Source organism: Aethalodelphis obliquidens, unplaced genomic scaffold (assembly GCF_003676395.1).
Source record: "Aethalodelphis obliquidens isolate GAN/ISIS:26980383/991018 unplaced genomic scaffold, ASM367639v1 scaffold54, whole genome shotgun sequence".
Classification (NCBI taxonomy): Eukaryota; Metazoa; Chordata; class Mammalia; order Artiodactyla; family Delphinidae; genus Aethalodelphis; species Aethalodelphis obliquidens.
The window spans coordinates 5,623,909-5,648,984 of NW_020837998.1; the positions used below are offsets into that span (position 1 = coordinate 5,623,909).

Here is a 25,076-nt window from a genome sequence, read left to right on the forward strand (position 1 = left end):
AATTTAGACTACTGATTCAATCTTCTTACTCATTATAGGCCTGTACATATTTTCTATTTCTTTATGACTTAACCTTGGTATGTTGAATGTTTCTGAAAATTTGTCCATTTCATCTAGGTTACTGAAATTTTTAACATACATTTGTTCATAGTACACTCCTACAATCCTTATTTCTGTAAAGTTGGTTTCAATATCCTTTTTTCATTGCTGATTTTAGTTATTTGAGTATTGTCTCTTTTTTTCTTAGTAAATCTAGCTAAAAGTTTGCCAATTTTTTGGTGATTTTGAAGAACATGGTTACAAGTACTGCTTTTAGTGGCCTCTAACTTGATAGCCAAACAATTACATCATTCCCATCAATACTCTGAGTCAGGAAAGACAGAATCACATATTTTGGGTAGCCCCTCCTCCTCAAAAGCCAGAATGTTGAAAATAATTTTGACACTTTTCCTTCATTCCTGAGTGAGCAACTGGGAGTAGGACTGCTTCCTCTTTACTGTACACCACTGGAGAAGGAATGGGGCAAAAATAAGCAAAAATGTCACGAATTCCCTACTGTTTTGAGTGTGGATTTTTCTTGGTTGGGCATTCACTTGTTAGATGCATATTCTTAACTGTTTTCTAGAGCTCCAACAAAGCTACTTTCTTAAGTATGTTGTCGTTTACTTTGGTATTTCACTGGGGAAATGAGAACCTGAAACATCCTAGTCAATCGTCTTATCATCTAGCTGATATCTGAAATCATCAGCCTACATCCTTCATTCTTAGATTTTGTTTCTTTTACTCCTCTGACCATTCCTTTTCTATCCTTGATTCTCCTATCTCCCATTCTATCCCATTTTCAAAACTCTTAGTAAAAAATACTCCCTGAAATTAGTACTCAGTAAGTACTAGATTTTTTAAAAATCACCTTCTTCTACACTTCTTCAATTGGAACTGACTCCTTAAAGTGTAGGTGACTTCTCTTTTGAGGTACAAAACAGAATTTCCAGTTGCTTGTTTGGCATCTCAACTTGAATGTTCATTACTGAACTGACTTAAATAGGAAAAGAGGATGGTACTTTTTTTTTTTTTTTTTAGTACGCGTGCCTCTCACTGTTGTGGCCTCTCCCATTGCCGAGCACAGGCTCCGGACGCGCAGGCTCAGCAGCCATGGCCCACGGGCCCAGCTGCTCCGCGGCATGTGGGATCTTCCCGGACCAGGGCACGAACCTGTGTCCCCTGCATTGGCAGGCGGACTCTCAACCACTGCACCACCAGGGAAGCCCGAGGATGCTACTTTTGACATTTGTTTTCAATATCTTAGGTACAGGCTGGAAGATCCAGTTCATAAAGCATTACATTTCTCAACATGTAACTTAAGTCTAAGTATTATAGTCTTTTACAAATATCAGTCCTTAAATTCATTACTTTAATTCAACAAAATTTATTGACTTTTACCTACTAAGTTCTGGACATTGTTCCAGGCACTGAGCATATTACAGTGAATAAAACAGACAAAAGCCTCTGTCTTCATGGAGGTGATAGGCAGTAAAGATAATATAAAAATATATAGTATGTTAGAAGCTATTTATGTGCTGTGGAATACCTAGAGAAGTGGAAATAGTATTAGTAACACCACTTGGGGGGTGGGCAAGTCACAGTTTAAGTAGCATGCTTAAGGTAGGCCTCATTTATAAGGTGATAGTAGAGGAAAGACTTGAAGGAGATGAGAGAGTCTTTCAGGTAACTCGAAGAAGAGCATTTCCAGTTATAAGGAACAGACTGTGTAAAGTCTATGAGGCAGGAGCATGACTTGATGTGTATGAGGATTACCAGGATGCCATTATGTCTGAGCGATTTGAGGAAGGGGAAAATGATAGTATGATGGGTCAGAGATATAATGAAGGGCCAGATTATGTAGAGATTAGAAGGTTACTATAGGATTGTGACTTTTACTCTCAGTGAAATAGAAAGACACTGGAGTATTGTAAGAAGATAATTGACATAATTTGACTTTGGTTTCAACAAATTCACTCTGTCTGATATGTTGATAATGGAAAGAGAGATAGACTGAAGTTAACAAGACCAATTAGGTAGCTAATGCAATATTCTTAGCAAACTATGTTAGTGGCATGGATAGTGTGCTCACAGTGGAAGCACTGGGAGTGTTTAGATCTTGTATATAAAACTGTTCCTTGATATCAACAGGGGGTTGGTTCCAGGACCTCCTATAGATACCAGAATCTTTGGATGCTCCAGTCTTCTACATAAAATAGTGTAGTATTTGCATATAATCAAAGCACAAACTCCCATATACTTTCAATCATCTCTAGATTACTTATAATGCCAATACAACATAAATGGTATGGAAATAGTTGTAAATACAATGTGAATGCTATGGAAATATGTTCTGGCACACAGCAAACTCAAGTTTTGCTTTTTGGAGCTTTCCAGATTTTTTTTCAAGTAGTTTTGATCCACGGTTGGTTGGTTCAGATTTGGCACCCACAGATATGGAGGATTACCTGTATATCCGATAATAGTTACTGACTTCTATACATCAGAAGGTAATTGCCATGTTAAAATAAGAAAACATATGATGAAAATGTGAGTACATTTATATATCCATAAATGTATAACTAAGCTAATAATTATTAACATATATAATAAAGTATAATAATAGGTGTTTTTTGAAAGAGTGTTTCTCAGTATAGTGAATCAGTAACAGAAAACAGAATTTCCTTTTTTATAGCATGTAAATGCTTATGGGTAAAGTAAATATATTTGTAATATTACTAATATGTTATGTTGTAAAAATCAATGAAGGAAAAATTCCTTAGCAATTTTTTATAAGCATCAGGGTTTTTTTTAACTCGCAAGCCTTAAAAGCATGGTGGAAAATATTTTCCTTCTGTGGCTGGCTCTTAAGTATAAAGCTTTAGATACTTTTGGGTACATAAGGAAGACAATCAGCTGGATTTGGGTCATAATGCAAACAAAGGCCCTATGCATGAGGTGATTACAATTATATTATGAGACACTGATGAAATTTATTTATCTTTATAATGCAAGAAATGATATTATGTATCTATTCCATTTAAAAGCACATTGATTCAATATGATTCTTAGAAACTGATAATTAGCTGAGTAAATAAATCTCTCTCTTAAGCTCAAATGCAATCAATATATGCTAATGAATAAAGAAATTAAGGCCAGAACCCATGTAGGACAATGAGGAATTAATGATTATCCATATCACAATTTCCTTTCAAAAGGCTATCACAAAAATATGCTGATAGACAGCATGGAGAAAAATAAAAGATTCTTGGAAGAGGCATTGTCCTATTTTTCATGATAAGCAATTCTTGTTTATTTCTTTTGATAGAGGACAATAATCCAACCCTCAATTTTAAACTGTTTTGAAAAATATGTTTTAAAATGAACTAAACTATTACAATATAATAAGTGAATTCAGAGAGAGGATGTCATCAAGATGGTGACATAAGTTGTTCGTGATGTCAATTCCCTTCACAAGAAGATTAACAACTCTTCAAGAAGACGGCATCATTGAGAGGATGCTAAAACACAGGGGTGAAGCTGAAACACCTCCATGTACAACAGAGACCAAGACAGACTGCATTTGAAGGATAAGAGAAGCAGCTACATGTTGACTGCATTGTCCCTCACACAGGCCAGTACAGCTCCATGCAGAGAAGTCTCCCTTGAGCCTATTTTTCTTCCAGTGGGAAAAGAGAACCAGGGGACAACCAAGTACTTTCAGCATCATGGGTCACTCTTCAGAAGCCCCTACTTAGATCTCACATCATGGGATTGCAGGGAAATCTGGAAGCCTCAACCACTGTGAATATGACTATGATGGTAGACTGGAGGCAGGAGTGGGGTGGAGGGTGTGGTTGCAACAACCAGCACAAGGGTCTTGGCAGATAGAGTTCATATCTGCAGTACTTAAGTAGTAATTCCAACCAGCAGCTTTGCTCAAATGCAGAAACAAGTGAGGGTACATTCTGACCAGGGAACTCAGCAGGCTGCAGATCTGCCTGATTCACATCGTCAAATGAGGAGTTTTGCTGGCCCTAGAGCCCAGTTTTCCGATGCCCAGGCGAGGAGCTGGATCACAGACCCACTCACTGTGGAGAGTGTTTTCCAGCCCCATCTGACCAGAAGGGCTGGCAATAGCTCCTGGAAGCAGTGTGGCCCAGTGGCACTAAAGCTGAGAAGGAGGCAAGCAGAGCTGATCACCCCCAGAGCAAAGTCAGTACCAGGTGTGAAGCATTCCCAGGCTATGCACGGGTAGGGGGATGAATTAACAGACAGTGCTGGGGAGGATGTGGAGAAAAGGAAACCTTTGTGCACTGTTGGTGAGATTGTAAATTGGTACAAGCAATATGGAAAACTATAAAGCATCCTCAAAAAATTAAAAATAGAACTATCATATGATCCAGCAATTCCACTTCAGGGAATATATCCAAAGGAAAAGAAAACACTAACTAGAAAAGATAGTTGCACCCTCGTGTTCATAGCAACATTATTTCCAATAGCAAAGACCTGGAAACAACTAACTTGCCCATCAACAGCTGAATGGATAAAGAGGTTGTTGTACACAATAGAATATCATTCAGCCATAAAAAAAAGAAGAAATCCTACCATTTGTGACAAAAGGCATTATGCTCAGTGAAATAATTCGGACAGAGAAAGACAAATACTGTAAGATCTCACTTATATGTAGAATCTAATAAAAATAATTTTAAATCCCCACCAAACTCATAGAAAAAGAGGTAAGATTTGTGGTTACCAGAGTCAGGGGTTAGGGGGAGGGAATTGTAGGAAGGTGGTCAAAAGTTACAGACTTCTAGTTATAAGATAAATAAGTACTGCGGATGTAATGTACAACATGATAACTATAGTTAATACCACTCTGTGCTATATAGGAAAGTTTTTAAGAGAGTGAGTAGATCCCGAGAGTTCTCATCACAAGGAGGATTTTTGTTTGTTTCTTCTTTCTTTTCTTTTTATCGTATCTATAAGAGAAGATGGATGTTAGCTGGACCTCTTGTGGTAATCATTTCACAATACATGAAAATCAAACCATCATGCTGCAAGCTTAAACATATATGGTGATATATGTCAATTATTTCTCAATAAAGCTGGGGGAAAAAAAAGTGAATTCACTGATAGACTCTCCCCTTCTAGGCTAGGTATTGCTTGATTTAGTAACTATTAGTAAACTATTAAGCAAGTGATAAAATGGACTTAGATGTAATTACTTCTTATTTATAGCAGAAACAAAATAGCTTGAAATCGCTGTAATTTCTTTTTTTCTTTTTTTACTAACTCAGATCTTAAAAGATTTCCTTTGGTTTTTAATTTTAGTTGGACGTTTTTCTCATGCAGCTCCTTCTTCATGAATTGCTCCAACACTCTTAATGGATTCTGTCTCAGTTGTTACATAAAAGAGTAAAAGATACTTCCATTTAAAACATTGTATCAACTGATTAAGGTGTTAACAACATTTATCCGGACCAATTATCATTTACTTTTCAATTGCTAGATTAAGAGACACTGTTTCTGGTAGAATTGAAATAAATTAAACAGTTGGGAAACAATAGGTCTACTGTGTGTGTCTGTTCTTGAAAGTACTTACAGTTGAAATGAGTTGTAAGAGAGCTACAGCTTATAATGTATAGATTCCAGTGCACGATGTTTAGTGAGTTTTAGAAATAAACGAACATCACTGCCTTCACAGTGGAAAAGAAAACAGTCTAAGAAACACTAAATTTTTACCATCCTTTTTGTGACCACTAATTAAACAATGCCTTGCCTGTATCTAATACTAACTAACACTGATTATGCTGATAATATTCAATCATCCAGGAAGAATATGTTTATATTCCCGATGGTGTTCTTAATTTTTGTGATGGATGTATGTGCTAACTATCACCAGGTGTTGAATTTCACCAATTTCACAGTCTCACACTGGGCCTCTTCATCCCTTGAATCTGTCAACTCAGTGGCAGTTATAATGTTTCATTTTGCAAAAAGATATTGCAGAATAAGTGATAGCCCAAGCTGAATAGTACCCTGCACGGAGCTTAAGGGTAACTGAAAATTAAGAGTAAGGTACCCAGAGTGAAAAACATCTGTCTCAAAGTGTGCTGTGGGGCTTCCCTGGTGGCGCGGTGGTTGAGAATCTGCCTGCCAATGCAGGGAACACGGGTTCGTGCCCCGGTCCGGGAAGATCCCACGTGCCACGGAGCGGCTGGGCCCGTGAGCCATGGCTGCTGAGCCTGCGCGTCCGGAGCCTGTGCTCTGCAACGGGAGAGGCCGCAACAGTGAGAGGCAAGTGTGCTGTGACTAATGGAGACACTGAGCCAGCTCTTTTTACTTATAATGCCATATATGTGCATTCATTGGTAGTATTGGTATGTTGGAATTACTCATAATACTTAACATTGATAGGACAGTATGTATCATGTAATTTTTTAAATTTATTTTTTATTGAAGTATAGTTGAATTATAATGTGTTAATTACTGCTGTACAGCAAAGTGACTCAGTTTGAATGAAGATGGAGAATGACAAAACAAGTCAGGAAAATCTTGATCTTAATCATGTATAGAACTGAGAACAGAGCCTGGTTTTTCTTATGGATATTGTTATAGGAAATGGCTTGTAAATGCAGTGAGACTCAGGAGACTTCTATTCCATTTAGTTAAATCATGGAAGCAATTTTAAATTAAAATTGCTTCCTTGATTGTTACTTCAATTTATATTTAAAATCTTCTGTATTTTCTCACTCAACTCTTTCATGTTCCTGTAGTACATATTTCATTATTGTCCTTATTCCCTGTCTCGCTCTCTATCAGAATTTTTAGAAAAGCTCTCTAAAATCAGATTGATTTCCTATTTTCAGTCAATATCATATGATAATGAGAGAGCAGTGGTAATTTAGAACAACAAGATGGTATTATTAAAAATAGCATATGAGATTATTTTAAGCTGATATATTGTGGTTAAAGAGGAAATAAGGATTAGGTTGATTATATGACCATTTTATAATTTATTATACTATCACATTTGCAGAAATTTTTTCAAATATGTATTTACTAGTCAAAATCAACTTATCACTAATAACTGAGGCCATGGATAATTGAGAACCTTCAAAAAAATGTATGGACCCAAAATATTTCTTAAGTTCAGTTCTGGTGTTCTAATATCCTAGGAATGTTGTGCATATTTGTTAAAGAGATTTAAGGGAATTTTAATTCTAAACATAATAATCTTTTTAAAGAAACCATATTTCCATAGTATTAATCAGAGTTAACTGGTAATGTATTTTCACTAGTTTCTATTATGTTGCAAGATAACCTAGAAAATCTACATAAGACATATAAACCTTTTGCCTAGTATAGTCTTCTTAGAGCTCTATAGAGTTCATTTATTGATATTTATTTCCATTTATTTGTATATGAATGCTTTCACTGTTAGTATGTATGACTGCATATATATATATATATATATATATATATATACACATAAAGGTAAAATACATTTACATTTAACTTTAAATAAATAGCATACATTTCTATGTATACTAGTTGACTAAGTAATTTCAGAGATAAATATCTAACTCTTCTGGAATTTCTAATGTAACTTTGACTTATCTATTGTCATTTCATTTTCAAAGGTTAATAATGAGGTGTTTTGATTCATTTGATTTTTTATTCTAGATTTTAAATCCTAAGGATGTGTGTGTTTGTGTGTGTGTGAGTGTGTTTTGAAATAAAACTTTTTTTTCTTTTTGGTGAAGCAGTTGCCACTTGCATTTATTTACAAGAAATAAATTCTACCTGCTATCAGCTCTATTGAGGTAATATTTATCCCATTAATCTGTCAACACAAATAATCAATAAATAATCTATAAGAATAGAAGAGAGATTTTAAGAAACTACTCTTGAAATTGTATAGAACATCACTGGTATCATGCTTTCCATTTCTTGTTAATGTAACAGAAGTACATTAGGTGTATATTTGTTCTTCAGTTACCCTAATGTGCACCTTGTGTCTATGTCATGAAATCATAACTTTCAGTGGGCACAACTACTTTAGAAGAGAGATACACTATGAGAGATTTGAATTAATCTTAAATGAGTGGATTATTGGGAGAATTAGATACAGCTATATGAACATCTGATTCTTCTGGTTTGTATTGACCATATTAGGTTTCTTGATTTATATTATGCATTTTCAATGTGGTAAAAACAATATCTAAGTATTCAATAACTATTTTGATCAATCTAGTTAATAAATATTGTTATGGTGTAAATTAAAAAAAAAATTACAATCACATCTAAGTGCTTGGAATTTTCTCCTTTCTATTTTTCTTCAATTAGCTGAAAATGAATGTTCAATTAATAATATAGTTTTTAATAATTTATCCATAGTCAGTGCTTAAAATTAGCGGCACTCAAAATTTAGTGAACATAAGAATCATGAAGGGTGCAGGTAAAAATGCCGATTTCTAGACCATGACACCTGAGATTCTGATTCAATAGGTCTGTGATGGGACCAACTAATTTGAATATTTAATTTGACCTTGTCACTCACCACCACCACCCCCACTATTCCTAGACCAAGTACTGAGAAATACTGGTTTAAATGATGCAAACTTCATGCTGCTATGGGGGAGAAAAAATAATTTGAATTTATTCAAATAATCATTTTTAAATGCATTATTTTCTTTAACGGTTAAAGCAGATGTGCACTGTATGTTTGATAGGCCACAAACAGGCAGTTTTATTCAGCATAAAGTTTAAGTTAAATTATGTATAAGCCAGAATGACTTCCCTATACCTCAATATGTGAACATTTCTTCCATCTGTTGGATTTTCAAAGCCTCATTTTTATATTTGTAATTTTTTTTTCTTCTGAAATGAATCACAGAACTGTACATATTCCTATTTTTATTTTATATAAATTTAAAACATCAAATAAATTCAATTGTTTTAAAATATATGTACCAAATTCTAAATTTCTGAAGATTATTATCAATTGATTTATAAAGTCACATTTTGTCCATTCCCCCCCACTACCAGCCCTGAGATTACGGCCTTAGATTTCCATAGCACAAGTCACTTATCAATCTTTCTGTTTTATCCAAAGATGGTTTATCCCTTGTCTCCCAGAGAGCACTCACTGTCTCCAGATATTGAATTCTAAGATTGTAACAATCAGAAAGACTTTTATTAATACTTTAGAGTATCAATTAGAAGTCCTTTTTTTTTTCCACCTTAAGAAATGTCTATTAGGTATGTAAACTTCATATTATACTACCTTTCTAGTTTGATAATTGATTTAACTTGTTTGACTAAAGAATGATTCTCTGGGAAAATGAACTTTTGTTGGCTCATTTGAGAGTAACAGAAAGTTCAGTGGCTTATCTGGATATGAGTTGTTTTCAAGTATAATAAGTTTATCTGAGCAAACTCACCATGAAGTGTGAACTTCTACGATGCTTTGATAATCAGGAACTATATTTTATTCATGTTTCTGTCCCTTGCACTTAGCACAGTATCTAGTACATTGTTGACATTTAACAAATGCTTTTGGAATTTAATTGGATAGGATGTTTAAAATGATAATTCATATCACTATGTGTGTGCACTGATTCAGATCATATTTATCCATATTTAAAGTGTGTATGAAAATAAACTATTTTCCAAAAGGGCTATCAAATTGAATTATCAGTAACCATCTTGAAATTATAAGTATTCTAGTAATTTTTGTTAATGTTAATATTAATCCATGGGAGAGAAAACTTGGATGTGATTTCTTCATAAAATAATGGCAGCACAAAATTTTTAAAAAGAGATTAAAAAATAAAAGCTCCTAAATATTTGGGATTATTAAATATCAAATTAAGCATGCACATTTTATAGAGTTCACTTTCTTGTGTATCATTCTGTGTACGTTTCTGAGAATTAGCTTAAATTTACATTTATTTTAAATTATTATTACTTTAAACAATATAGCAAATAGTATCTAGCTAAAATAATCTGTTTGAAGTTTTTGCTTATCAATATTTGTTTAAATGACTTTTAATATGTCATATTTGTTAAAATTAATTTTTAAAATAACTCCAAGGACTTCCTTGGCAGTCCAGTGGTTAAGACTCCATGCTTCCACTGCAGGGGGCATGGATTCAATCCCTGGTCTCAGGACTAAGATCCCACATGCTGTGTGGCAAGGCCAAAAATAAATAAAATAAATAAATAAATAAATAAATAAATAAAATAACTCCAGAAGGAAAATAAGACATATTGATGCACTTGGATTTGTGAAAAGCATGTTGTATGTATGTGTGTGTGTGTGTGTGTGTGTGTGTGTGTATCTTGTGTAACTTCAAGATTATCTCTGTTTTGTCTTCCCCTTGCCTATTATGTCTGAGGTCATATTTTTAAATTTAAACATCACAACATATTTTTTTGGGTTATCATTTAGATCAGAGTAAAATCTTCTGTATAATGCACCACAGATAGACTTTTCCAACTTGTTTTTAAAACCAGTTGTGAGTGAACAGTTCTCCTTAATTTGAATTTATCCCATTTCTTGTGACCAACTTCTAAACTTAGAGTTAAACATTTTACCATCAAGTTACTTGTCTTATTTTCTCAAAGTGGTGTAATTATTTTGTTTTATTACTACAACAAAATTTGAATAGGGGGCCTCCCTGGTGGCACAGTGGTTGAGAGTCCGCCTGCCGATGCAGGGGATACGGGTCTGTGCCCCGGTCCAGGAAGGTCCCACATGCCACGGAGTGGCTGGGCCCGTGAGCCATGGCCAATGAGCCTGCGCGTCCGGAGCCTGTGCTCTGCAACTGGAGAGGCCACAACAGTGAGAGGCCCACGTACCGCAAAAAAAAAAAAAAAAAAAAAATTGAATAGGTTCATAGATACGCTATTTTAGAGGAACATGAAAACTAACCTAACTTAACCTAAACACACTGAACAGATTTGAAGATTTGCCGCTCCATGAAACTATTGAACCGAAAATATCCAGCAGCAGTAATATACGGCAAATTCATCTTTCAACAATAGAGTTACATTAATTCTTTTGTGCCATATTTCCATCAGGGAGCTGTGAAGGATGTTAAGTTGCCTGGTTGCCCGTGGTTGCTAAGTGAAGGTGATGTCTTGATTAGCAAAATATTTTCCAGGGGCTGATGTCAAATGGAAGTAAATCTTAGGGGTTTGCTACATTGTTTCCCTGTCAGTAAAAGAAATAGTATTTGGTCTGCCTAACTCTTTTCAGTATTACTTTTTGGAAAAAAAATAAAAAGAGATCTCTTTACTTATTTATGGCAATAACTTAATGCTCCAATATTTTTAACTTTAGCATTCTGTCTGAATTTAAACATTATTACCTAATGGTATTTCCTAAAGTGTCACCAGTTCTTACTCCTGACTTTTATGTCATTTACTTATGGGTCACTTACCTTTTACTCAAAGATTTAAAAATATGTTCAAAATCATTCTTTTCAAAACAGATCATTTATCAGTAATGTTGGGAATCAGTAATATTAGAAAAAACTTTCAGACATCCAAGGAAATAGTCTATATAATTTCTAAGTACAACTATAATTATTGTATGTGTTGATCGCTTACTGAAGAATTGTCAGGGCATGCATGGAAAGCACTAAAAGACATTATTTCAAAATCTCATAGGAACTTCAGAGATCTAGAGATAACACTCCTCATTGAACATTGTAAAATATGACCTATTGTATTTTGTAGGATCTAATCTTTTCAATTTGTGTACCTTAAACCAAATTGTAGAATGCACTTCAAGAATAAGTAATTTTGGAAGATTTATTGAATTTAAACATTAATTAAATTCAGTATTGGGCCTGGAGTTCTTATATTTAGTTCAGAGTATTATAAATGAAGTTGTCTCAACACCACAGAGCTTAAAGAGCTTCTAAGTACAAATATATTTCAGCAACATTTTTTCCTCCATGGCATCAAATTCATATATTTAATTTTAACAGTTTTATCATTGAAGTTGTCTTCTGTGTCAATAAAAGCAGAATTTTGTATTATAAAGACTGCACCAAATAATAATTAATGCTTATTAAATCAAATTGTATTATTATTCTATCATTCATATATACATATAAACTGAAAATACATTTTAATACTTATAATACCATTGGAATTATCTTTGTTTTTGTTCAGAACAATACTGCATGTTAGCATGATCAAGTTATAGAGAGATAATTTTATATCTATGAAGTTTCTCACACATATATACACACACACACAGTCATCATTTTATTCCATGGTCACCTCTATGTTAATAATGTCATAGGTATATCATATGTATCATTCACCAAAAATGAGCAAGAACATTTCCTGAATGCAAAAGGAAATGTCTCATATAAAAATTATGAATTAATGACTAATTAGACTACAGTCTGACATTAGAATCCCATTATTCTAATGACTCAATTTATTTTAAAATGTCAAATTGTCTATTCAAAAATATTTAGAAAATTTAAGCAGGACTCCTTGTTTTCTTTTTTTTCCTCTTGAAATTGTAGTCAAAGGATTCTGTAATGCAACATCTGAGTCCTATCTTAGACCCACTGAATCAGAATATTTGAGGGTTGGATCCTAGGAATCTGCATTACTAACACATCAACTAGGTGATTTGTATGCATCTAGTGTTTTCTAAACCACGGAATAGCTGGTTACATTAGCTGGCTAGCAATTTTACCAAAATTGAATGCCGTTTTCTCCCTAATTCCCAAATACAATGAAAAGCAACAAAAGTAATATTACAATAGGTCCAAATAATGTATTTAAGGTAAACACATAAGATTGATTTGAGGGTTTGGGGTTAGGAAACAAAATATTTCACTAGTTTCTATTTCATCCTCAGTTTAGATATATTTTAGAAATATGTGTATATAACTTTTTTAAAGCAATGAAAAGGGTAGTGCCATATCAGTTTTCTCTTGGTACAGTAGCATAATATTTTTTTCACCTTTTTAACTTGTAGATCACTTTGAGGTTATTTTTAATACCATGTGTGTGTGTGTGTGTGTGTGTGTGTGTGTGTGTGTGTGTGTGTGATAAATGGAATATAAGGGTGTTCTTGTTTGTATGTAAAATAAATAGAGGGAGGTCTGCTTTTAGAAAAATATATCTGTATAAAGAGTTGCACAATAAAAGAGTACAGTAATACTACAGATACTAATACTTTGCAATTCTTCTTCCTTCCACCCTCAACTATATTCAACCCTACATTGCTTACTGCTACCTTCCATCACTGACAGTTGTTGCTGGAAGATGCAGCTATTTTAATTTACTCTTTGATTACCAATGGGAATTATAGAACTCCAAATATTTTTTAAAGAGTGACAAGAGTTCAAAGGGATTATTGGTCTTCTAATCTCATATATTTCCAGGATGTTACCCATTTTACCTGAGTAGCAGTTGTTTTTGATGTGCTCTGATGAACACCAGGTAAAGAAGATGAAGTTAAACATGCTTTATGTACACTTGAAAGGGTCTAAAACAAACAGGTTACCAATGTTTGGTACAATGCAATAAATAAATTACCACCATGCCAGCTGATGTGCACTCTTCAGTTTTATTAGGAAAATTTTCTAGGTCATTTTTATTTTTAAACTGGTATTTGATCACCATCACATAGTTTCTTGTTGTGATTTCTACTAACATTAAACAAGAGAATATTTTGTTCCAAGTGTTTATGCAATTAATGACAATGCCAGGTTTTTCATCTTTCACTGTATACTGCATAGTGATTCCAACCTATATAATTCAAGTCAGAAACCATCTGTTGCTTGAATGACATTTGGTTTGTTTAAAATGCATCAATTAAGCAGACATGTTGTGTAACTACAGCAATGGAAGAATTATTTTGCAAATATAAAAGGTCACACCAGAGACAAAGCACTGCTCAAAGCAAAATTTGTGGCTTCTGTCTTGGAAACACATTTTCAAACAATTTAACAACTTGAAAATATTAAATATTGACTAATATTATGAAAAATAAAATGGTTATTTGTATCATATGTGATCTATAAAGCCATCATCTCCTAAGCCCACATTATCACCAACAATAAAGTGGTAAATATTTAAGGTCTGACTTTGTTAATTACATAAATAAATTACATGGGTAAAAAGGAAAAGAGTAAAATGTAAACGATCTGAAAATACTGTGTCAGGGAGGAAAAATTTTCATTTACCCCTCTCGGTTCTTCTAGCTGGTCTAAGAATAAAATTGACATGAGGTAGACTAACAGTAGAAAAATCATACAAAAGTTTACTAACATGTATACATGGGAGAGACTCAGAAGAACTGAGTAACTTGCCAAAATGGCCGCAGCCCTTACCTTAAATACCATCTCCAGCTAAAGACAAAAGAGGATGTTGGATGGGAGAGGCAGTAATGGGAGATGACCAAGCACAGCACAGTAAACAAGAGTAAGGTTGTTATGCAAATTTAAGCCATTGAATTCTCCATTAATAAGAGTTTCTAAATCTTCAGGTACAGGGAGGGACACACCCTTACAAATGGAGATTTCCCTTACAAATATAAATGTTTCTTATAAAAGGGTAACGCCTACTTGGTTTTCAGTTTTTCCCGTGTCTACTGCTTAGAAAAGAACCAGCTTAAAAAAATTAATATGCCAAAGAGACATATTTCAGGGTGGCAAATTCTGCTCCTCTACAGATGCCAAATTAAGTTGGAGATTTTAGCTTGGAATAGGAATATTAGTAGATGAGGCTTAACTATCTTCAAACACTGGAAGCCTTGTCATGTACAAGAATCACACTTATTCTATATAGCTACAGAAGACAGATATAGTAATAATTGGTGGAAATTTCTCCTTCTGTCAATGTTTTTATTTCCAGCAGCTACCAAGAGTTCTATTACATTTTGAGCCAGAGAACCAAATAATCAAAGATGTTAAACTCAAATAAAAAAGCAGAGTAAGGCAGACATGATTCTTAGCATGAACTTACCTGTTAAATATTTTAGCAATTCACATGCCTTTTTTTTTTTTATCTTTCTTACTTCCTTGAATGACTGTTTTTTGAATAGTTTGAGGTTACCAGATAACTGCTTTTGGACAATGAAGGTCCTATGATGATTTATATGTTTAAATGTAAGTCACTAAATCTACATGTGGTTAGCACCAAAAACAATGTAGAAATGTTTCATCTATTTTTTAAAATTGATACTTGGGTTTTGTCTTAGAGACCATTGCAATGGCCTGGTTTCAATTTTAATATCTGGTTTTAATTTTTGTACACATGCCAGTTTCAAAGCATGTTAGGTTTTCAGTTTTGTTCTATTTTCATTGTTAGTCACACAATTGTAGTTTCTGAAGCATTGTAGATTCAAATTCACAAAACTCAATTGCCAATTTAACAATTCATCATAGTACCTATCTACAAATAGATTATTTCCATTTTGATTAAGCTGAAATGATTCATGACTCAAGGAAAGATGCCCTCAAGAAATGCCATGTAGTCTTCTATCAAATGAATATGTCTGACAATTGCCAAAAATTAAATAAATAAAATAAAATTTTAAAAATGACCAAGTGCCATGAAAAAAAATCATGGCAAAATAGAGCTAAGAGAAGATCTGATTCTGGAGAAGATCATGAAGAACTTCCTGCATATGCTAGTAATAAGTTATGGTATTAAAAAAATAAAAGCCTTGAAGGGTAAACATTTCAGGAACATAATGTGAAAGGGAAAATGAGAAATTATACAGACCTTTCAAATTTTATGAAATGAAACCCTGAAAAAACAATCAGGTGAACTGATATATCCTGCAAGATGACTTGAGTTGGAAACGCAGGAGGCTTTATAACTATAAGTATAGGGTCAAATAATAAAGGACTACTATAAAATATGTCATCTGGGAGTTTTTACACTGGGAATTATGAGCTGCAAGTGAGATATATGTGCTGACCATGTAATGCTGGTGAAAATTTCAAGTTGAATTTCTAACTATTTTCACATTTAACTTTATAATATATTGAGTAATTATAAATTCTTTTGCAAAGAGACAGGACCCATGGGAAAATGCAGATTACCTCTGACATTCAGAATGAAGCTGTTGATTATTATAGAATAGGGGAGCTTAGAAGCTTAAAATGTGTTAGTTTGATATCAAAAATGTTTTATATATGAATCAAAAACACTCTTGCATATGGTAATCTTTAAAAAATAATAACCCTATCTATGATTACCCTTTCTAATCAGAGTTCCTGGTGTTGGCAGTGAATCTAAGGTAGACTGGGTCAAGGTATATTAGAATTGGAGTCAGGGGGAATGCAAGGATGTATGATTAGTTTGAAAACTTTGACAGGTAATTCTAATGAGCCCTCTAAAACATGATACTCAAGCATTCAATAATGAGATTCATAGGCTGGCCTATCTGTATGCAGCCTCTTTGCTGCCAGATTAACCTTTCTAAAATGCCACTTACATCATGTTATGGAAATGTAACAATATTCACCTGATATTTAGTATGGAATTATGCCTTCATGAGGTATAATGGACACAAGAATGTTGGGAATTTGATAGTTTGCCTGTAAATGATTCATCTAGGTAACACCAATATTATTTCTGAGCATTCATACATTTTGGAATTTTGATTGATTTGAGGTAAAAAGAAGGCATGTAGATTATAGGGAGAGGCTCTCTGTCGACTTTTCTCTTACTGGCAGAAAAATAACTAGACTTTCAGTACAGACATTTATTCATGAATAATCCAGGATTTGTTTCCATCCCGTAAAGGCACCATTGCAATCAATAGATTGCTTTAATTTGAATGCCACAGCTTCCTAGAAGAGTAGCAGACAGACAAATTATGACATGGTCATTAACGTAATAGCTCTTTTATATTGCACAGTAATCATTGTCAACACTTGAAAAAAGGGAATTATTTAGTCTCTTTGAGAGACCTAAGGAATGATTTTCATGAAATAGTTAATATTTCTAAATATACTGGATAAGAAAAATACCTCTGTATCTTGAATACGTCCATATTATGAATCTGAGCAGAAAAGTGCCATCAGAGATTAGGGATTCATCCATTAAAAAGTAAAGGGTAAATGAGTTAAACCAGATAGCCAAAATTTACTACAAAGGATTCATAAATTGTTAAGTTCATATAATTATTTTATGTTCAGTTCTATCTAGAAGTGTCACAAATTGCAAAATGCAAGTTTAAGTAGGAATCATTAAAGTAACCCTAGGAAAAAATAGTTAGCTGTTCTTTTCCCATTAAAAATTAAATTTTCAGAAGCCTTTTGAAACAATTCCTTAAAAATTAAATTCTAACAATTTCACCTAAGGAACTATTTCATGGAGATTTTGTAAAATGATGGACAACCTAGTTAATCACCCATGTGCCAATAAACAGCCTCTTGTGAATTCACTGAATAAAGAAATAGAATATTACATTTAATCAATGATATTTGAATGCCTTCTATAGATTATAGAAATAGGTAAAAAAAATGCTTTAGACTGTAAACTTTGAAACTGTGAATTGAGAAAGAAATCAAATCCTCAGTATGCAGTTGAACTTCAGACTATTTTAAAATGATATAGAGCCATTAATGACCAAACAACATACCTTGGTTTCCACTTGAAGTATTCCGATATTTGTTAAAGTTAATATAGACAAGAGAGTTTATTAATATGACTGAAATCTCAAAGGTGTATACGTAATAATGTCACATATAAGAACTGCATTTCAGGAACAGGATGCTGGTGCTTGTGGTGTTTTACGGGCATTCAGGAAAGGACAAAAAACAGTTGTGTTCACTAAAGGGAGTCCTTACCAACCCATTTATTCCCTCTTATGTACCCTTAAGGGGATTCAATTTATGAGTATCAGAAGAGTTGGGGGTCAATACGTGACCTGGCTAATTACAGATTCACTCTAGGGCATTCCTTTGCAAGGGATTTTAGTTGTTACTAGTTACAGGTGTCATAGGATGGGATATCTTTTTGACTTAAATTGCCTTATTCTTTTCTGTGTAGATAAGCAATTGAACACAAAACTCCATTTCTCTTACATCTGGAAGTAATATATATATAGGCCCTACTTCTATCATTTGATAGACCTTTACCTTTTATTCACTGGCAATTTTAATTCTGTTAGGGTATATGACTCCATGCTTAACTAGCACATGTTAAATTCTAGATTCATTTATTTTTGTCAGCAGTAATTATTTTCCTATATATAGATTCTATTATCTAGGTCTAATACTTTAAAAAAAGCTAAATGATAAAAATACTTGAAATATCTGACTTATGTCTTAATAGAAAATTAAAATACCTCTTAACAGTTATGCATTGTAGTGGAACAACTGTAAATTAGTCTCATGCTTAACTGGCTTATTTTATATACAATGACTTTTAAATTTATGTGTTAAGTATTATTTTGACTTTAAGTTACATATAATAACTGACTGTTGATAAATGTCTACAATACAATGTTTCAGGCATTTTTAAATACTGTTTTTCCAGTTCTTGAATTTTTAAAAGTTTTGTGAGCATAAATGCTTATATCTTACTTGAAGTGGCTGAAAATATATTCACAACTATAAGTAATTTTTGGAATTAAATGGGGTTTAACCTATAACTAAATGAGCTTATGGCTTCTTAGAGAGAGAACAGTCAAATGCAGCTTTGCTGGACAGACAAAATTAGCTCACTGTGTCCTCACATGGCAGAAGGGGAGAGGGAGGTCTCTTGGGCTGCTTTTATAAGGACACTAATCCCATTAATGAGGGCTCCATCCTCATAACCTAATCACTTCCCAAAGACCCCACCTCCAAATGCTATTATGTTGAGGATTAGGTTTCAACATATGAATTCTGAGAGGACACAAACATACAGTCTACAGCAATACCAACATCTGAAGAAATGGCTGACTGTCAAGCCTGAACCTGTGAAAGTATATGCACTCTGTCATGGAAATTTCTAGTGCCTAATTACATGTACCCTTTGATATGTATAAATTCCTTAAATAATTATCTCTAAATTGCATCTTTCATGCTACTAGTAGTTAAATGTTTTGGTTGATCTATTGTTACATAGCAAACTATCCTTAATCTTTGGAGCATAAAACAAAAATCAATTGTACTTAACATTTTTTAAGTCAGGAATTTAGGTAGTGCACAGCAGAGATTGCTATCTCTGCTCTACAGTGATTGGTATCTCAAATGGAACGGCTCAAATATCTGGAGATGGCTGGGATGGATGGCTCAAAGGAGACCATAAGCTATAATGTCCAGAATGGATTCTTTACATACATATTTAGCACTAATCTCGAGTGGTTGGAGCAGCTGGGCCTCTCTGGGTATTGTATTATACTTTCTTTTTATGGAGTTTTTCCACATGGGAAGCTCGAGCTTCCTCACTGTATGGCAGTCTCCAAGTAGTCAGACTACTTTCAACTCAGCTGATTTTCCTGAATGAGTATTCTAAGGGAGCAAGGCAAAAACTGTGAGATTTGGTTACACAGGGCCTCTCCATATTCATTGTGGTAGAAGACTACATAAGGGTCTGAATACCAAGATGTGAGGTCCATTGTCAGGGCTATCTTCAGAGACTAGCTACTACATGTAGCAATACCGCAAACAAAATTACTGCTACATCTGGTGGAGTTACCACACTATTGGATGTCATGAACCAAATCCTACATCTTTATATATTGGCATGTATAAGTTTTTTATATTCTGCTATAATTACTATAAGAGATGATTCCTGTAGTTTACTTTTATAATTATCAACTGTTATCCATACCAAGTAATTATTTTTATTGTTTAGAGTGTAGAATTGATTTAAATGAATTCCAATTCAAAATCTTGCCCTTAAGATTCTTTGAAAAGATGATTTGTAATTTTAATTTATAAGCCTACATGATTGAATAAATTTGTATTATTATTTACTGTTTCTGCCCACCAGAATCTTACAGATATAACAGTAAAATTTCATTATATTTATTCAAGTTTATTATTCAAAAAATGAAATCTTGTCAAATTATAGTTAAATAAATCCATGTTCAAATGATGATCAGAATATCCAATGTGCTCAAATGTCAATATGGGTGACAGCCTCTTGCTTTAGAACAAGTTAACTTTTATTCTGCAACTGGATATGCCCTGTTAAAAAAATATAATAAAAGCAATTCTGCTGCCAGGTAAAGCAGGTTTGAACACAGAGCTGACTGTTCACAAAAGCCTGAAATCGTTCACAACTCAAGATAATATTAATGTGACTTCACTAGATAGCTGAAATAATACATTTTCTAAATTGGATGTATTAAGCAATTATTCAGATCATAGCTGAAACTCTGTAATTTTCTGTCTTTTTCAGTCCCAGCGGCGTGTCACATTTCACCTACCAGAAGGCTCTCAGGAAAACAGCAGTGATGGTGGACTAGGAGACCATGATACAGGCAACCTTCCCAGCACATCCCATGCCCTGCCCCTTGGCTATCCTCAGGAGGAGTACTTTGATCATGCTGCACCCAACAACCGCACTGAAGGGGATGGCAACTCTGATCCTGAATCCAGTAAGTGATACCTCTCTAGTCCTGCAGTATAAATGGGCTTACTGTGTTTGAAAATCAAACAACTGCAGCCATAATAACATTGGCCATTTAATTATGTTAGTAACAAATTTTCAAAAAGTAAAAACACAGAATTAGGTGGAAGGCATATATGCAGCAGTTTATCATTTTTGAAATATGTGATCACATCTACTTTGAAATTTACTATGAAATTTGAATAGTCATTTTGTTTAGACATAGAGTTTTCCATTTACCTATACATACATATGTATTTATATGTATATAATCAGCCAGTTTATTTTATTCATTTATTTCTGTACAGATAAAATATTTTTATAATTCATATAAAGTATTTTCTAGATTTTATTTTTAATCTTTAATAGAGATAAGAATCATAAACAATTAATTATTTTTTGAGGAAATAAGAGATCCTGACTCCAAGGTAGAAGAATTGGTCTGAGGTTTTCAATAATGTATTGAAACCACATGCCTTAAGCCATGTTACTATTTAGAAAAACATTTAGATTTGGTCTCCAGACTGAAGGTATTAAAGGATATATTTTGCACAATCCAAAGATGTTGAACTCTTGAAAAGGATCATGAAGTTGATACTAAATAGAGTTCATTAAATTTATTATCTTGAACATGTATCTTGAACATCACTACTTCCTCATAATTTTGGGAAATACAAAATTTGGTAAGATTATACATATCTCAGAAGATTCTTGTATTTGAAGAATTATAAGTTGCCTCAGGTATGTTTTATGTACATAAATCTGTGTAGGTCCAAAAGAGCATATATGTGATAGAGAAGAGTCATAGGTATAAAACAAGAAGAAAAAAGGGACCACATAACATATAAAATAAATATAAAATAGAAATTTTGTAAGGTATTTTGAGCATTATGGATTGTATAGATATATAATTTAAATAAACCTCCAGTTTTGAGAACAAAATGGCTTCCCCATCATTGTATTTTATTTATTTATTTATCCCAACATTGTATTTTAATCTCTATTTTCTAAACTCAAAAAACTAAGGGAAATGCATTGGTTAAAGATCAGAATGTAATCTAAGACTAAGCATACAGAACCAATGACAGCATAACACAATTTTTCTCTCTACAAAAGTAGACACTGGATATTAAAAGTGTTTTCAATATAAACATTTTAGAGACTATTTAGACACCAAATTCAGAAAGTCCTAAACATCTGTCTCTTTATTTAATTTTATACTTAAAACAATTTATCAGCATTCATTCTGAGGATGAAAAATTCTTCCATAATATGCAATACTAATCTACCTTTCATTTACTTATGTATAACATGATATAGTGACTTCTGGTAGAAATACATGACTGTGACTATATCTTCTGCTATAATGAACTCAGAGCCAATTTCTAATAAGAATATGGTCATAAGTTACAAATATGCATTAAGCAAAGGTATCTTTGTTCTTTTTTACTTCATAAGTTATTATTGTAATTGTAGGCCTATCTCTGCCTTGTTAACGGATAGAAATATATAGATGAAATAAGCATCATTTTTATAAACTAGAGAGAATTGATTCCTTTGCGTATGATGTGTTATTAAACCCTTTTCTTAGAGGATTGTATAGCAACAATTAAAGAATAAACTCAAAGTAAGCATCCACAGTGTGGATCTAACCCTGAAATAAATTTTCAAGCCGAATGAGACTAAGATGGTATATTATTGATAGTAATAGGGGCAGAATTGGTATGGGCTAGAATCTATTATAAAACATTTAAGGAGCTTCCCTGGTGGCGCAATGGTTGAGAGTCTGCCTGTCGATGCAGGGGTCACGTGTTCATGCCCCGGTCTGGGAAGATCCCACATGCCGCAGAGCTCCTGGGCCCGTGGGCCATGGCCACTGAGCCTGAGCGTCCAGAGCCTGTGCTCCGCAACGGGAGCGGCCACAACAGTGAGAGGCCCGCGTATCGAAAAAAAAAAAAAATTAAAATGCAGAGTTCTTTACAGGACCACATTTTATTAGTAGTTAAGAGTGCAAGTATATACCTGAAACTAACATAATACTATAAATCAACTGTATTTCAATAAAAAAACTGCAAGTGTTAGTAACAATATAATAGCTTTATTTATTTATTTATTTTTTTATTTTTTTTTGCGGTACAGGAAACATTTTTTCAGGCAAATTTGATATACTAGTATTGTGTTAATTATTCATCCGAAAAATTCAATGAGAAAATACCATTCAGTTTGTTAGAAAGAATAATAATAATGGTATATATATTTAAGGGGCCAGTAGCCGTTACTTTTCCAAAAGATGTCACAGAAAATCATCTAAATCTATAATTCAGCAAATGTTACCCATATAAATGTTAATTAGGTACTTTTGTTTGTTGCCAAATTTGACTTCTTAAATCCTCCGATATTTTTTTAAATGCATTTTTGAGCAAAGCTACACATCAATTACCATACCACAACAGAAAGAAAAGTGAATGGCTGGGCTTCCCTGGTGGCGCAGTGGTTGAGAGTCCGCCTGCAGATGCAGGGGACACGGGTTCGTTCCCCAGTCTGAGAAGATCTCACATGCCACGGAGCGGCTGGGCCTGTGAGTCATGGCCACTGAGTCTGCGTGTCCCGAGCCTGTGCTCCGCAACGGGAGAGGCCACAACAGGGAGAAGCCAGCGTACCGCAAAAAAAAAAAAAAAAAGTGAATGGCATCATTTTGTTAATATTGTTATGTGAAACAAACAGGAAATGCATTCAAACTGAGAAAGAAAAGTTATGCTGCTTTTAAAGGTTAATTATCCACCCAGGCCAATTCTGTCTCAGCTGGTTATGTATTTGAAAGATAGTTTCCTAAACTGTGTTCATTCTTAGCCTGTATAGTAGTGTCAGTCCAGGGAGGGAAAAGTAAAATAAATAAATAATTTAAATCAGCTCAACAAACCTGAAGTCACGGATTTCGAAAGATAAACCAATCAGTATTTCTAGTATTTGTTCTGTCCCACCTGGAGGAAGGGACTGAGCTCAGTGCTCCTGGATTCTGAAGGTATAAAACAAATGTCTGCTAATTTTCATTGCCTTGACAATAGACAACAACATTCAGCTTTATCCATCTATTGAAATAAAAAAAAAATCCTTCACATAGAGTAATATTTTTTTAAGCTAACAATAATATCAAATAAGTCACTTTTATTGATTCTCACAGGGAAATCATTGCAGTCATGAATACTGTCTGTGCCTACCAGCTTATTTTAGTCCCTGGTGTGTTATATAAATAATAGTGTATATAAATAGATTAGAAAGAATGGTTCCATCCAAGAGTTCAGCTGTCTGCCATTGCTTGGGAACGAATAAGGCACACTTGATAGTAGTTGTATACTAAATGAGCTTAGGCAGATATAAATAGTGATCTAGTGGCAGATGCTCTGTAATTTGTATTAATTTTATCACTTAAATTGACATGCTTTCAAAAACTCAATTTTTTTCTTTTCATACTTACGAAAGTTAAAATATATATCTTAATAAGAAAATGGGTGAAACAAATCCTACTGCACCATCCTATCATATCTAACTTTCCTATACAGGAAATGCAATCACCATACAAAGCAATCAAAAAGTGACATCTCATTTGGAGTATCTAGGCTTTGTGAAGTCAATGAAGGATTTATACTAGAGATAATCTAAAAAAAAAAAAAAGAGTCACAAAAGTCATGGATCAAGATGAAAAGTATACCTCTGAAGTTGGAAACTTGAAGACATTTACAGGATTCCATTTGGGTGACAGCCTTTAAGATGAGTGTATCTTTAGTATCTTAAATCTAATATGGATTAGATAGAGTTTTATCAGTCAAAAGCAGGCCACTCTAAGTAAAGCAATCTCTTATCTTGTCTTTTCTGTTTGAAAATGACAAGCACTAGAAGCTTGGCACAAGCTGCCAATTGAAAGCCAATGCCATAAGGTCTAGAATGTCAGTAAGCTTGAAAAACCACCTTCAGTGGCAGAGAATATGTGGCCTTCTCTTCACAATAAGCCTTCCTTTGTGTCTAAATTTTTATTAGACTACCTATACCACATAATAAAGTTCATTTGACATTTATATTTCTGTTATTTATGAGCCATGAGGCAGTTCTTTTTATGACCTTCTTCTGTCTTTCTTCTGCTTTTTTTTATCTTACTCTTACTTCTCACTTTGCCTATAAGACAAGAATGTTTGCCATGTGTTCTTTTTTGTAGTTCTTTGAAAGATAATACAATCAGTCATGCAAGATGCAACTTTGGGGTGACTTGGACTATTTAGTAGTATTAGCCATATACCAATTTCTTGTCTTAAAATAATTTATAAATTTTAATGAATGAGAAGCACTATAGCAATATATTTTGTCCCCATGACACTTTTAAATTGTACAGTAACTTGCAAGTCTCATAACTGCTTGCATCAACAGAACACTCGACA

General features: G+C 33.6%; 1 protein-coding gene across 1 annotated transcript in view; it reads left to right on the forward strand.

Moving 5' to 3' along the window:
- PCDH11X (protocadherin 11 X-linked) overlaps window positions 1-25,076 on the forward strand; it is a 736,726-nt gene that overhangs the window by 515,934 nt on the left and 195,716 nt on the right. Inside the window, exon 6 of the mRNA XM_027086065.1 lies at window positions 20,437-20,635. Within this exon, the coding sequence (XP_026941866.1) occupies window positions 20,437-20,635 (199 nt within the window). The remainder of the gene's footprint in view (window positions 1-20,436; window positions 20,636-25,076) is intronic.